Source organism: Lissotriton helveticus, chromosome 3_1, assembly GCF_964261635.1.
Source record: "Lissotriton helveticus chromosome 3_1, aLisHel1.1, whole genome shotgun sequence".
Lineage (NCBI taxonomy): Eukaryota > Metazoa > Chordata > Amphibia > Caudata > Salamandridae > Lissotriton > Lissotriton helveticus.
This window is the reverse complement of record NC_136061.1, coordinates 1,910,547,313-1,910,559,788: the sequence shown is the minus strand read 5'-3', so window position 1 is coordinate 1,910,559,788 and position 12,476 is coordinate 1,910,547,313. Positions and strand designations below refer to the sequence as shown.

The 12,476-nt window shown below is 45.1% G+C and overlaps 1 protein-coding gene across 3 annotated transcripts in view; it reads right to left on the bottom strand.

Moving 5' to 3' along the window:
* Window positions 1-7,052: 7,052 nt before the first annotated feature.
* SLC67A1 (solute carrier family 67 member 1) overlaps window positions 7,053-12,476 on the bottom strand; it is a 1,118,404-nt gene continuing 1,112,980 nt past the window's right edge. For all 3 annotated transcript variants that reach the window (XM_078682895.1, XM_078682893.1, XM_078682894.1), the window contains exon 11: window positions 7,053-7,294. In XM_078682895.1, coding sequence (XP_078539021.1) covers window positions 7,107-7,294 — 188 coding nt within the window. In that variant the 3' untranslated portion in view covers window positions 7,053-7,106. The remainder of the gene's footprint in view (window positions 7,295-12,476) is intronic.

Below are 12,476 nucleotides of genomic sequence, written 5' to 3'. Positions count from 1 at the left end.
GACAACGTTGTGCTTACCATACCTTAGGTTCAATTGCTTAGATGCATAGTGATATGAATTAATATAACAAGGATTAACTAACGCAGGCAAATGCCTAATTTTTATTTTTTTTATTTTATGGAGTTTTATATAGCGCAAACTTGACCTGAATCGCGTATCAGAGCACTTTACATAGCACCAGTTGCGTTACATGAGGACACATTCATTTTTTATGTTAGGCACGGGGAGTTTAAGTGATTTGCCCAGAATCACAGGATGTTCAGCATCGTTGCCGAGACTCAAACCCAGTTCCCCAGTGCCCTAGCCATTAGGCCAACTCTTAAACTCCTTCAAATCCATTCCACCATAGCAGTGTTTTGAAAGAGCTACCTTTCTCTCTGGTTCATATTCCCCGCCCTCTAACACTTCTACACATGCTAAAAAAACAGGTTCCCATATTTCCCAATCCATTGATTGTTCCCCTAGTGCAGAAAGAAATGAGGGAGGAGGTAAAATACCAGACATTTTTCCAACTCACTTTAATATCACACAAAATTACAAGAATTTCTTTTTAATAATAAACAAATAAAAGTGGTCACTGTTGTCTCTCTGTCTGGAAAGTTCACAGTATACACATCACAGTAGTATGTACATGCAAACCAATCTGTAAAAAGAATGCTGTAGCTCCACGAAAAGCATCCCAAAAACCAAAAGAAAAGAAATTGTATCCTCCAAGGTAGTAAGTAAAGAAATAAGCAGTTACCGTTAGTTCCAACAGTAGGAAGGGGGAAATGTGAGAATGCTAAAATTCCCATTGGACCGTTTGATTTTTCAATTTCCGCATGCCAAGCATTCGTCCTGTGCCTTGATTTGGTTGCTCATACGCTATTTGCGTCTACATGTTGCCGGACAACATCTCAAGTTGCTACTTGACGCAACTGTGAGGTTTACTAAGCACATTCATTTCTAACCCATTTGGGGACAATACAGTCAGGGACAGTATTCCCTCTCCAAGGATGCTTGTCCAGATATATATATATATCCCAATTTGTTGGTTATGACTAACGGCATAATATTATGCTGCCCACTATAGCAGGGCCCAGAGTAAGAGAACCCGATGCCGGGAGTAATCGGACCTGCATACGAGTCATAACCAACAAATTGGGATATATATCTGGACAAGCATCATTGGAGAGGGAATACTGTCCCTGACTGCTCAATTATTTATCCTGTGACTACTCTACATCCTATCGCCTATACACCTAGAAGTACTGGAACACTTGACAGTATATACTGCATCAAGATAGGAGATCTAACTACTGGACCGTCCTAAAATAACAGCCCTAATGAAGTTGTGGGGATGCATCCCATAAAACGACGAAACACGTGTTGGCTAAGGCTAAAAGAAGAAGATCAAATAAAATACAACACCTGCAGACAAGATTTCAAACCATCGGCGTATTATATATTCTGACTGTTTTTGTACTACACCGTAATTGATTTGAATGGCGTGTGCTTCAAACCTATAAACTGTATTCACCAATCTTTGCTTGGTATTAGGGGAGTGGGATGTACCTTCCCAGTATTGAATGCACCACGGGTATTACATCCAGTTCATTATACACTGATGTAATTACTATATGAGCGCCTGAAACCTAATCTACACCCAAATATAAAGTTCATATTCCTCATTACCTTAATCAATATATTTGTCATTACTGGTTTTTGTATTTATTTTAGGAGGTAGTCTGTCCAGTCAGCCATCTAGCACACAATTATAATCTCCAGCACAGAGTACTGGGATATCAATATATAGTGTGATCACCTCCGTTCAAACCCCAAAAAAGGCTGTCATCTACATTAGAGGCGAACACATTTACAAAGCATATTTCAGATCCATCTAACAGACCATACATCAATATATACCTGTCCTCCACATCTGCTTTGGAGTATCTTAACTGAAAGGGCAGAGTCAAAGTCAGCCATATCGATACACCATGGGCACAGAACGTAGAAAACGCTCCCCTCTATTCCTTACCAACCTTTTGTTTGTACCCATGCACCAAATGTTCTTTTTGAAGGATAACAATCCAGATATTAAGGCCTTTCATAAATAAGTGCAGTCTTCATCTCTTCGCATAATTATTCAGCCCACAGATGTTCTGCCAAGCCATCCTTGTGGCTCCTGTCACCTATTTTCATGTTGGTTCTGAAAAGCTATCCCTGACCTCAGGCTGTTTTGTTCATGTATGCACATCCCCCAACCCACACCAAGACCCAAAGAATATTCAACAGCAAAGCAGCTGCTCTCACCTGTGAAGCTGCTCTTACCTCATTAAACATAATAATATGCATTCCCCAGACAAGGGGTGTTCCCCCAGCCAACCTAGCTTGGAACAATAGTTCAGTCCCAACCATACCAACATCTGGGGAATTAGGCACATTGGCACAGCCAATTTTTCTCCATAGCGCATAATGAAGCTCCCCAGGCCACACTGTTCCAGTTCCAACATAATAGTTCAGGAAAAAAGACCCCAGTTAACATCTCCACTCTCACTCACCTGAGGGCATTATGTAAAGGAGCCTAACACACAGAGAACCATTATCCTCTTCTCTACACCCACTCCACTCACCAATAAGGCAAGCACATCACAAACATCACTTCCTATAGATGACATGGCTTCCCAGTCGCACATACCCCCCACAGCATAATTACTTCCCTGACTCACCATTTTTAGCACAGTCATATGCTTCCAACTCCGTCTTACTGTGTCGTAGAACATTTCTGGAGACCTCCTTTCCTCCTCCTGCTGGCCCTCTAAAGCTACTGTTCCTTCTTGTCTGATCACAACTCTGTGACTATCCTACAGAGGCTCAGGTGTTGTCTGAGTCTCCTAGACATCAATCTGATCCCTTTCCATGGGATCTTTGGAATCTGATTGGGCCCTCACACAGCCACACATGGCCAATGCTATGGGTGCTTTCGAGTCAATCACACACATTCCAGGGGGTGTGAAAAAGGTGACTTTTAGCCATGTAGTTCCTGCAGTATACTGAGGTATAACAACATATATTTGAAGTCCATAGCTCTAGATTTAAGGTTCTCCTCCACAATGGATTTTCTGAGTTGTTGACCATTTTACGTATAGGCTGGGAATTTCCTGATCCATTTCCGTCATATTTAGGGTCTCCGGTTTTCTGACAGCTTGTAAAATCGCATCCCTGTGGTAGTAATTCTGTTTTTTGCAACAACAGTTCTTAGGGGTGACCCCAGCGACGGGGCAACCAAGGCGATACTGCTTGCTCCATCACAGAACTGTTGCATAGTCTCTTTGGTCTCCGGACATTCCTGATCTATTGCAGTTGGAAACTTTTGGGTGGTGTTCCTGCTACCCCCTAAGGGAATTTGAAAAAATGTTGGTTAAAGCAACTAGACCTACCCTCAGCATCTTCTGTCCTGTCATTCAGCTATCGGGTGAGGACCGTGAAAGAGCTAATAGTGGATCTGAGTGGCTTTATCTCTCTTTGCAGCCTTTGGACATTCTGTTTGGTCACCTATTCGCAGATCTCCAAAGAGATACTGTAAATTTGTTACTCGGGAACTAGTTTAGAGTTCTCGATTGCAACCGATCTCTGTGCACCAGAGGGACCTTGCAAACCTGACTGCCGAAATGACCCCGTTCTGGACCCTGCTTGCTCCTCCACCGCCAGACTCATACCAGTCCATTTTTGTCTGTTGTGTAGCCTTACCACAGTGTCCTTATAGCCCGTAGACCAAGCCAGTAAGGGGAAGGCCACCACCACCTAATTCTAGCAACCACATTCTCCAGACTAACCCTTCTGTAGCACGGAAGGAGGTCAAGCAGTACCCCCAGCTGTGCCTCACAGCTACCGCTGTACTCAGGCCAAAGACACAATCGCCATCTCAGGAATCACACCTAGGTGCTGTGTGGTTCAGACATTCATCCTCGTCCTTTTGGCCTCTTAAGGCAGGGCTCATTTCCAGGTAAAAACCCAGGACTACAAGCCCTTATGGGCATCATTATCACCTCATCTTATGTTAGCCTAGGCAGATCACCCTGTTTCTCAAAAGTCAACCTGTCATCCAGGGCCAGCCTCCTCATCATGCTCTCTTCCTCTCTGTTTGATTGATTCAGATGCTCCGTCCATCACCACCCCCTTTTGTACCTCTTCCTCTCTGAGACACTCTATCTCTGCAGCCTGGCCACTGGGGGTAGGGTGACCAGATTTTGAAAATCAAAATCCAGGACATGACGGAAATAAAAGTTAAGACTAAAGCCTTTAGTCTTACTAAAGTCCTGTTCTGGTTTATACATAGCCCTGTAACTGTGTGTCTACATACATACATACATGTATACATAAATATATAAATATAGGAAACTATAACTCATGCCTTACGGTAACTATAACGTGCGCCCCCTCCCTGCACCGTTTTTTCATCAATAATTTTATTGGAAATGTTGCAGTGTTATTATCAATGAGGTCATTGAAAATGTCATGATTGATGTAATATGTGGGGTAATTAGCAATGCAAGTCAAGGATAGCAAGTTATACTTTATAGGGAATACTGTAATCACGGAATTTCTATCATTTTATGTGTGTAAAATCTGAACCTAACTATAACATCTCTGTAACCTTTGTTTTTTTAGTGAATTTCTAGGGTTTTTTTAAATTCTATTTCCTAACTATAACATCCCTGTAACCTTTGCTTTTTTCAGTGAATTTCTATGATTTTTAATGTTGTTTCCTAACTATAATCTGCCTGTAACCTTTGTTTTTTCAGTGAATTTCACATGTATATTGTAAAGTACTATTTAATTACCATACGTAATTCCAACCGTTGCCGCACATGGCCTTTGGCCCTGCGGCCAACCCCAGCATGCAGCCAACCCCACGTGCACAATGGAGTGGGTGTCACTAGCTGTATGAGTGTGTATGTGGGTGTGCAAGTGTCTGACTGGGTGTGTGAGTGCCTTGGTGGGTCAGTGAGTGGATGTATGAATGGTTCTCTGGTTCTGTAAGAGGGTGTGTAAGTGGCTGTTTGACTGTGCATGGGTGTGTGAGTGATTTTTGGATCTCTGATCGGGTATGTGAGGGGCTGTGTGGGTCTATGATTGGTTGTGTGAGTAGGACTCTGAGTGGATGTATCAGTGACTATGGGTATGTGAGTGTCTGTATGGATGTGCGAGTGTCTGTATGGTGTGTGAGTGGCTTACTGGGTCTTTGTGTGGGTGTGTGAGTGGCTGTATGGGTGTGTGAGTGGGTGGTTGTGTGGGTGTGTAAGTGCGCATGTGAGTGTGTGATGGGTGGGTGTGTAAGTGACTGTGAGGTTCTCTGAATGGAGTATGACTGTATGGGTGTGAGTGGGTGTGGCATTGGTTTGTTGTATTTGAGTGTGAGTGGGTATGTAAGTGGCTGTGTGGGTCTGAGAGTCCAAGATCTAGCTTTCTGCCAAATTTCTGTGTAAATCTGTTCACTTGTTTGGCCTGTAGTCGTATCTAAAACCGCTATGGGAATTTGAATCTGGAAAAACATTTTTGGGATCTCTCCTTTTTCTCAGCCCCACTTGTCGAATCACACTGACACTTTCGAGACAGCAGCTGAAGTGAGTGGCAAATTAGTTTTGAAACAATTTGTGAAGATTTGTCAAACTGAGCCAAAGTTATTAGCAAAAAAAGTGGCTGTATGTGTGTTTATGTGGCTGGGTGAGTGGGTGTTTGAGTGCCTGTGTGAATCTGGGCGTAGGTGTGTGAATAGTTCTCTGGGTGAGTGGATGTATTAGTGACTGCATTGGTGTGTGAGTGACTGTATGGGTGTGTGAGTGGGTGTATGGATGTGTGAGTGGGTCTGTGAGTAGTTTTTTTAAATTGGGGTCTGGATCTGCAGATCTGTCGTGGATTCACATGTGGGTCGCACTGAGCGCCGCGGTGGATCCACACGTGTGAAAAATAAAACATTTTTGAACAATATCTTGCCCAAGGTGGGTCCCTTATAGACCGCTCCATCGGTCCCTTGGGGTCAGGATACCTCAATCCTGACCCCTTGTATCCTATTTCTCCTTTATTACCCCCCTCGAAACGGTGTCCTGATTCACAAAATGGCAGCCACAACTTTTCTCTCAGGTTGCGGCCCACCAAACATGGCATTGCTGTTGGCGCGGTAATCTGAGTCTCTAGATTTACATACATCTTTTTTCTTTAATAACTCCAAAACTACTGAACATATTTACAGCAAAATACAAAAAATACTCTTTCTGGCCCAAAATCTAACTTTCTGCCAAATTTCTGTGTAATTCTGTTCACTGATACGGGCTGTGGTCGTGTCTAAAATTCCTATGGAAAATTGAATGGGGAAAATGCGTTTTGGGACCCCTTTTTTTCTCAGTCCCCTCTTGAAGAATCACCCTAACAGTGTCGAGACAGCAGCTGAAGTGAGTGGCAAACTAGTTTTGAAAAAATTCATGAAGATTAGCGACAAAAACTTAGGCTAGCCAGTAGGTAATATTAGTATATCTATGTATTTATCTATCTAGCAGGAGCGTCACGAGAAGGTAAGAGTGGGGGGTGGGATGGGGGTACTTAACAGACGATGACAAGGGAAAATGATTTAATTGTCCCTCGTTGTTGTCTGTCGAGTCCCCCCACCCGCCTCACCGCTCTTACCTGCACATATATTTATATATATATATATCTATATCTATCTATTTATATATACACACACACACACACACATACTCACATTTATAGGCAAACAACTGAACAGATTTGGGAGACCGAACCTCTTCAGGGCTTCGGCACTGCCTCACCACCATTTTAAAGCTGGAGCAACGGGTCCTCTCCTCACCGTGGGAGCAAGATCAGCTACCAGTTGACCTATATCCTTTTATTCATGTTGCATTACACAGGTCCAGTTCGATTTAGGGACCGCCGGGGAAAGGATATTGAAGGATTTCACCTGGGATATAGGAGCTCCGATTTAGTAGCTGCGATCGGGCATTTGGTCATCCACGCTCCTCACTTCATCCACTTTACAAAGAAATGCAAAACGAAAATGAAAAGCTTACATTATTTTTTTTATTAACCACTCAACTTCTTTACTACAAAGGCTATTCCAGTTTTTGCCCTTTAGAGTGAAATTTCCTTCTTAAAAGATAGAACACAAGAATAAAATTAACTGTAAAATGCAAACATCCAAATGATGAGACGCCAAAGCTTTTGAAAAGAACTCCTCCGATGGTGGGTGCCACTGTGCGAGTTAAAGGGTGAATTGATGCACAAATCCCCAGCATGGCCCCTAGTAATATAAACAGAATACAACAGTTATATCTGAGTTTGTTTTCTGGCACTATAAAAGTGTCAGGTGTATTAATCATCCTTCTTATAATTGCTAACATTGATTTTTTTTCACTTTGTCATTACTTACATCTGTTCTCATTTCAAAGCAAGAAGGCAAGTCTTACCCAACAGATCTGAACAACAGTGTATTATTATGGATAATAAAGTGCACGTGTGCTCCTTATAGAGTAACTATAAAACAAACATTAAAATCGTTACAAGATTATAGTCATTTATTTGCATTTTAAGCTAGCAGGTTAGGGCTTTCAGTAAACTTATTTCCCTCTGTTTATGCAAATGTATACTCAACGTTCGGTAACACATATTATTGTTTTAAATCTTTCTGCTTCTAAATACTGGCAAAGGAACAGCCTACATGGTGTTATCGACGTCAAAGTTAATTGTTTCCTCTCTGTTACATTAAGGTTCACAGATGCATTTAATTCATTTTCGTGTACTCAAAGACTACAGGAAAATATGTGATACAGTACTTCCTACATTGCCTTTTTAGTGAAAAATACTTTTCATGTTGCTTGGTATGCACTCATCTTAACAACTCATAATTTTCATTCATGCTCACTACTTCTCATTCTTAAATAGTAAATGTGATAAAACGTCATTGCTTTTATCAAAATGCCCAGTGGCATCAGAACAAGAAAGTTACTGATGGATGGCAATACCATTCAAGCAGGAGGTCTGTTACCGTCAAGGCAGAGAGTTACTAATGCTTTGCGCAGGGTTTGAGTTACCAAATCTGGATTTGTGTTGGATAGTATCCCAAAGTAACACAAGCTTGTGCAATATGCAGCCTTGTGTTACTCTACATAATGGTGGTGTTTCATGGGTGGTGCAGGGGTGTTACCATTAAATAACCCATAGATTTTGACGCAAGACATGAGCTAAAATCCTACGCCTCCTCGAGGCAGGCACAGCAAGGAGAAATATTTTGATTTCGCCTCGTTTTTTTTACTTTGCGCGTGAGCTGCATTGTACAGCACACATACATTGTGGGAAAATACTTAAAGCATAATTTTTGTGGTGAAAGAGACCTCTTCCAGTACAAAAACTTTGCTTTAGAGAATGCAGATACCCTAGGATAGTGATACACATTGTTGGGGGCTGATGGGTGGGAGTGGTGCTTGCGACCCTCTTGGCCCTTACATGTGGCGTCCCTGGAGAACAGCAGCACAAGCTGCTGTTTACTAGCTGGTCACTAATATTCTGAAATGTTTTTAAATAAACGGGCAAGCATTTATTTGCAAGTTAAATGAAGTTATGAAGTAACTATGGTGGTGTCCTGCACCACTTAACTTTAGTTAACCTGCAAATAAATGCTTGCCTGTTTGTTTAACATTTTTTAGACCTCCTTACATAACCACCCAGAATCCCCACAGCCACCCTGCTGGCATCAGTGTGGCCATCGGTCACACTGATGCCCTAGCACTGGGGCTCAAGGGAGTCAATCAATCAATCAGGGGCTTCTAAAGCGCACTACTCACCCGTGAGGGTCTCAGTGCGTTGGGGGGTTGGGGGGGTGGGAATGGGGATGCAGCTCTGGGTGAGCCGAAAAGTCAGGTCAGCGTAGGGGAGCATCTGATGTTGACTGAGAGCTTGTTCCAGGCCTTGGCAGCGATTTAGCAGAAGGCTCTTCCACCTACTCTGGTTCTGAGGATGCGCAGGGTCTCTGCTAAGGCGAGGTCGGCAGGGCGGAGGTTTCTTTTGGGTACATGGGAAGAGGCTATTTCGTTGAGGCATTTGGCTCCGATGTTGTGGAGCGATTTGTAGGGCTGGGTGAGTAGCCTGAATGTTACTCTCTTCTTGACGGGGAGCCATTGGAGGTCATGCAGGCGTTAGGTCATGTGCTCATGTCGTGGGATGCCGAGGACGAGTTTGGCTGCAGTGTTCTGGATGGTCTAGAGTTTGTGTAGTAGGGATTTGTTGATTCCGGCGTAGAGGGCGTTTCGGTAGTCAAGTCTGCTTGTTATGAGTGCATGGGTGACGGTCTTTCTGGCTTCATGGGGAATCCACATAAATTTCTTGCTGAGGGAGTTGAAGCAGGTGGAGGCGACGGCGTTGATCTGGCGAGTCAAGGTGAGTGAGGAGTCTAGAATTATGCTGAGGTTCCGGGCATGGTCTGCCGGAGTGCGTGGGTTTCTGAGGGCAGAGTTGTCCCATGTGTTGCAGGAGGGTCCAATGACGATTACCTCTGTCTTCTACGAGTTGAGCTTTAGGCAACTGTCACTCATCCATGCTGCAATGTCTTTCATTCCTTCCTGGAAGCTGAGTCTGGTGTCTTCAGGGTTCTTCGTAAGGGATAGGATGAGCTGGGTGTCGTCGGCGTATGATACTATGCTGAGCCCATGTTGTCAGACGATGGCGGCGAGGGAGGCCATGTACATGTTGAAGAATGTAGGGATGAGCGATGATCCTTGGGGTACTCTGCAGTTGATCTCTGTGGGTTCGGAGAGGAAGGGAGGGATTCTGATCCTTTGGGTTCCGCTGGTGAGAAAGGAGCAGATCCTGTCGAGGACGGGTCCCAGTATGCCAGCCTCATGGAGCCTGGCAGCAAGAGTGCGGTGGGAGATGGTGTCGAAGGCTGCTGAGAGGTCTAGCAGGATGAGGGCCGCGGTGTGGCCCTGGTCGAGTAGCATGCAGATGTCGTTGGTGGAGGCCAGGAGGGCGGTCCCGGTGCTGTGGATGCTGCGGACTCTGGACTGGGAAGAGTCGAGGATGGCGTTCTCTTCTATGAAGGTGGTCAGCTGGTCGTTGACGAATTTCTCTGTGACTTTGGCTACGAAGGGAAGGAGAGAGATGTGCCGGTAGTTTTTCAGGTCCGTCGGGTCAGCCGATGGTTTCTTGAGGAGGGGCTAGACCTCTGCCCGCTTTCGGTCATCTGGGAAGATGGCGGATTTGAAGGTGGCATTGATGGTCCGGCGTAGTTCAGGCGCTATGGCGGCAGCAGCTCATGGATGCCAAAAGTGCTCCAGCGGAAGGAAGGAGAACAACGCTGCATCTTAGTAGACAAGGCGCTGCTTTTCTCTCTCTTTTTCAGCAACTTTAGTTATTGAACAGCGTTGTGTGATTTCCTATCAAATGGAGCGCAAGCACCCCCAATCCGTCACGTGCCCTTGTGTAACATCTGCATCATTCCTCCGTTTGCCAGGATGACATTCACATCAACTGAAGAGAAAGAGGTGTCCTCCTTTTAATGTGCTATGTTATGCTCCCTTTCTGCAACTTTTCTAGAATTCTAGATTCTAAACCATGTGGCAGACCACCGACAAAGGAGCCGAAGAGGCAGCGGGTGGGAATACTTTGGCATTGTATGACATACATGCCAATTTAGTAGGCTGCATAGCACCTATGCTATCTGTGCGGGATGGCTGCTTCAAAGTACTGAAGGGAAACAAAGGGGGAGAGCTGTGCGCATGAGGGGAAGGGGAAAAAAGGAGGCATAAGAGCGAGGGAAGTAGGGAAATCAATGTTGTATCATGTTGATTTCTTGATTAGAACTCAGGGCGCACTAAGGCCACTCCAATGCCGGTGCCCGGGGGAATCAGGGGTCAAAGACCAGTCTTCCCCCAAGGAACTTTGTGCAGGCCGGAAGGACAAAGTGGGAGGTGGGTCTCAAAGGAGGGAGTTAGGGGAGGGCCAGGTTTTAGCATTTAACAGTCATAGTGCATACAAAATAAGGGTCCAGAAAGGTGGATTACGACCTCAAGCCCTGACAAAATTACCACTAAGCTAAATAGGCAATGAAACATGTCGCCCTTCTTTAATTGGTCTGCAAGCATGAAGTTGGATTTTACTTTGAATAGGCTTACGAGTTGTGAATAAAGTTGGCACTTGATGGATGTGTGGCCTATCTTAATTTTAATTTCATGGGATCTTTTTTGCTTTTTGTGATACACACGATATACTATTTTTCACCGTTTTTTTCTAGCGAGATAGCTACAGATGCTGAGAAACGTAGGCACAACTGGTGAGAAACAACCAGCAAGCTCCTGTGGTGTAGCGCAGGTGTGGTGCTATCTCGTCTTTTCACAAATCTTTGTTCCATATGCACGTGTTTAAGTGGAGGGTATTTGTTTAGGACACAGTGACTGATAACCTGAAGGTTGTTTTAAATTGAAGCAGGTCGGGCTAGAATGAGTTGGGACTATACCTGTGAAAAAATGAAGGGTTGTTGGTGGGCTAGATAAAATAAATTCACAATCCCACCCATATAACTTATAAAATTATGTGCCCGCATTGATCAGGTCTGATTGCTATTGGTTTATAATTTGAGTGGAGGGCGACCTGATCAAGTTTTCCCTCTACAGCTCCTTATTGTGAGAGAGTGGTCTAAAAAGGTGTCAGGAAGAGAGGTTCGGGCCTCTTCCCTGACACCTCGCACCACCGGGTTAGGGCAAAGAAAGTTAGTAGTAAGTGCAGGTAGCTGTTAGTTGGGTTAGAAAGGCGCTTTTGAACGGAGGCCCTTCCTTTTGAGTCAGCGGGAAATGTGGGTCATAAGACTGCCTACCTTGACAATCGGCGTTGAGATGGCCGGAACTGACAATGACGTTGTGCGTGAGGCGCTGGTACAGGCAGGTCGGGAGAACGTCCTCCGACCTGGCGTGCTGTAACAAGCGTGGGTCAGCATGGTCTGACCCCCACGGTCCGCGTCAGCAGGTGTGGCGGCAGCGTTGGCAGCGTGCTGCGATGAGCCACCAACCGTGATGAAGTTGTCTGGATCCAGAGGGCGGAGCCAAAACAAGACACAACAGCCAAAGCGCGGAGGCAGGAGACAGAGCCTGCCCGCGCGGCTACCTGACACAATTGAGCACAGTGGGTAGGCAGGGCTAGTCCCATCACGAACCGGCACCACTAAGCATGGGCGCTGGCAAGATAGTTGATGAACCTGAGGCCCAAGGGGAGAGCGGCCCATTAGACCTCACCTGGAGCCCTCCCCCCGGGGCTGCTGCAGGCCTGAACCCAGAGTTAAAGAAATCAAAGTGGGCAGGGGCCCAGGTGACAGCCCAGATTGCGGGATCCATGTGCAGGGTGCTGGGGCCACAGAAGTGTCCACTGGTGGGGGCTGGGGCAGGAGAATGTTTCCCTCCTTCTTTACCTCGTTGGGAGGGGCTAAGCCTGGAGGACAA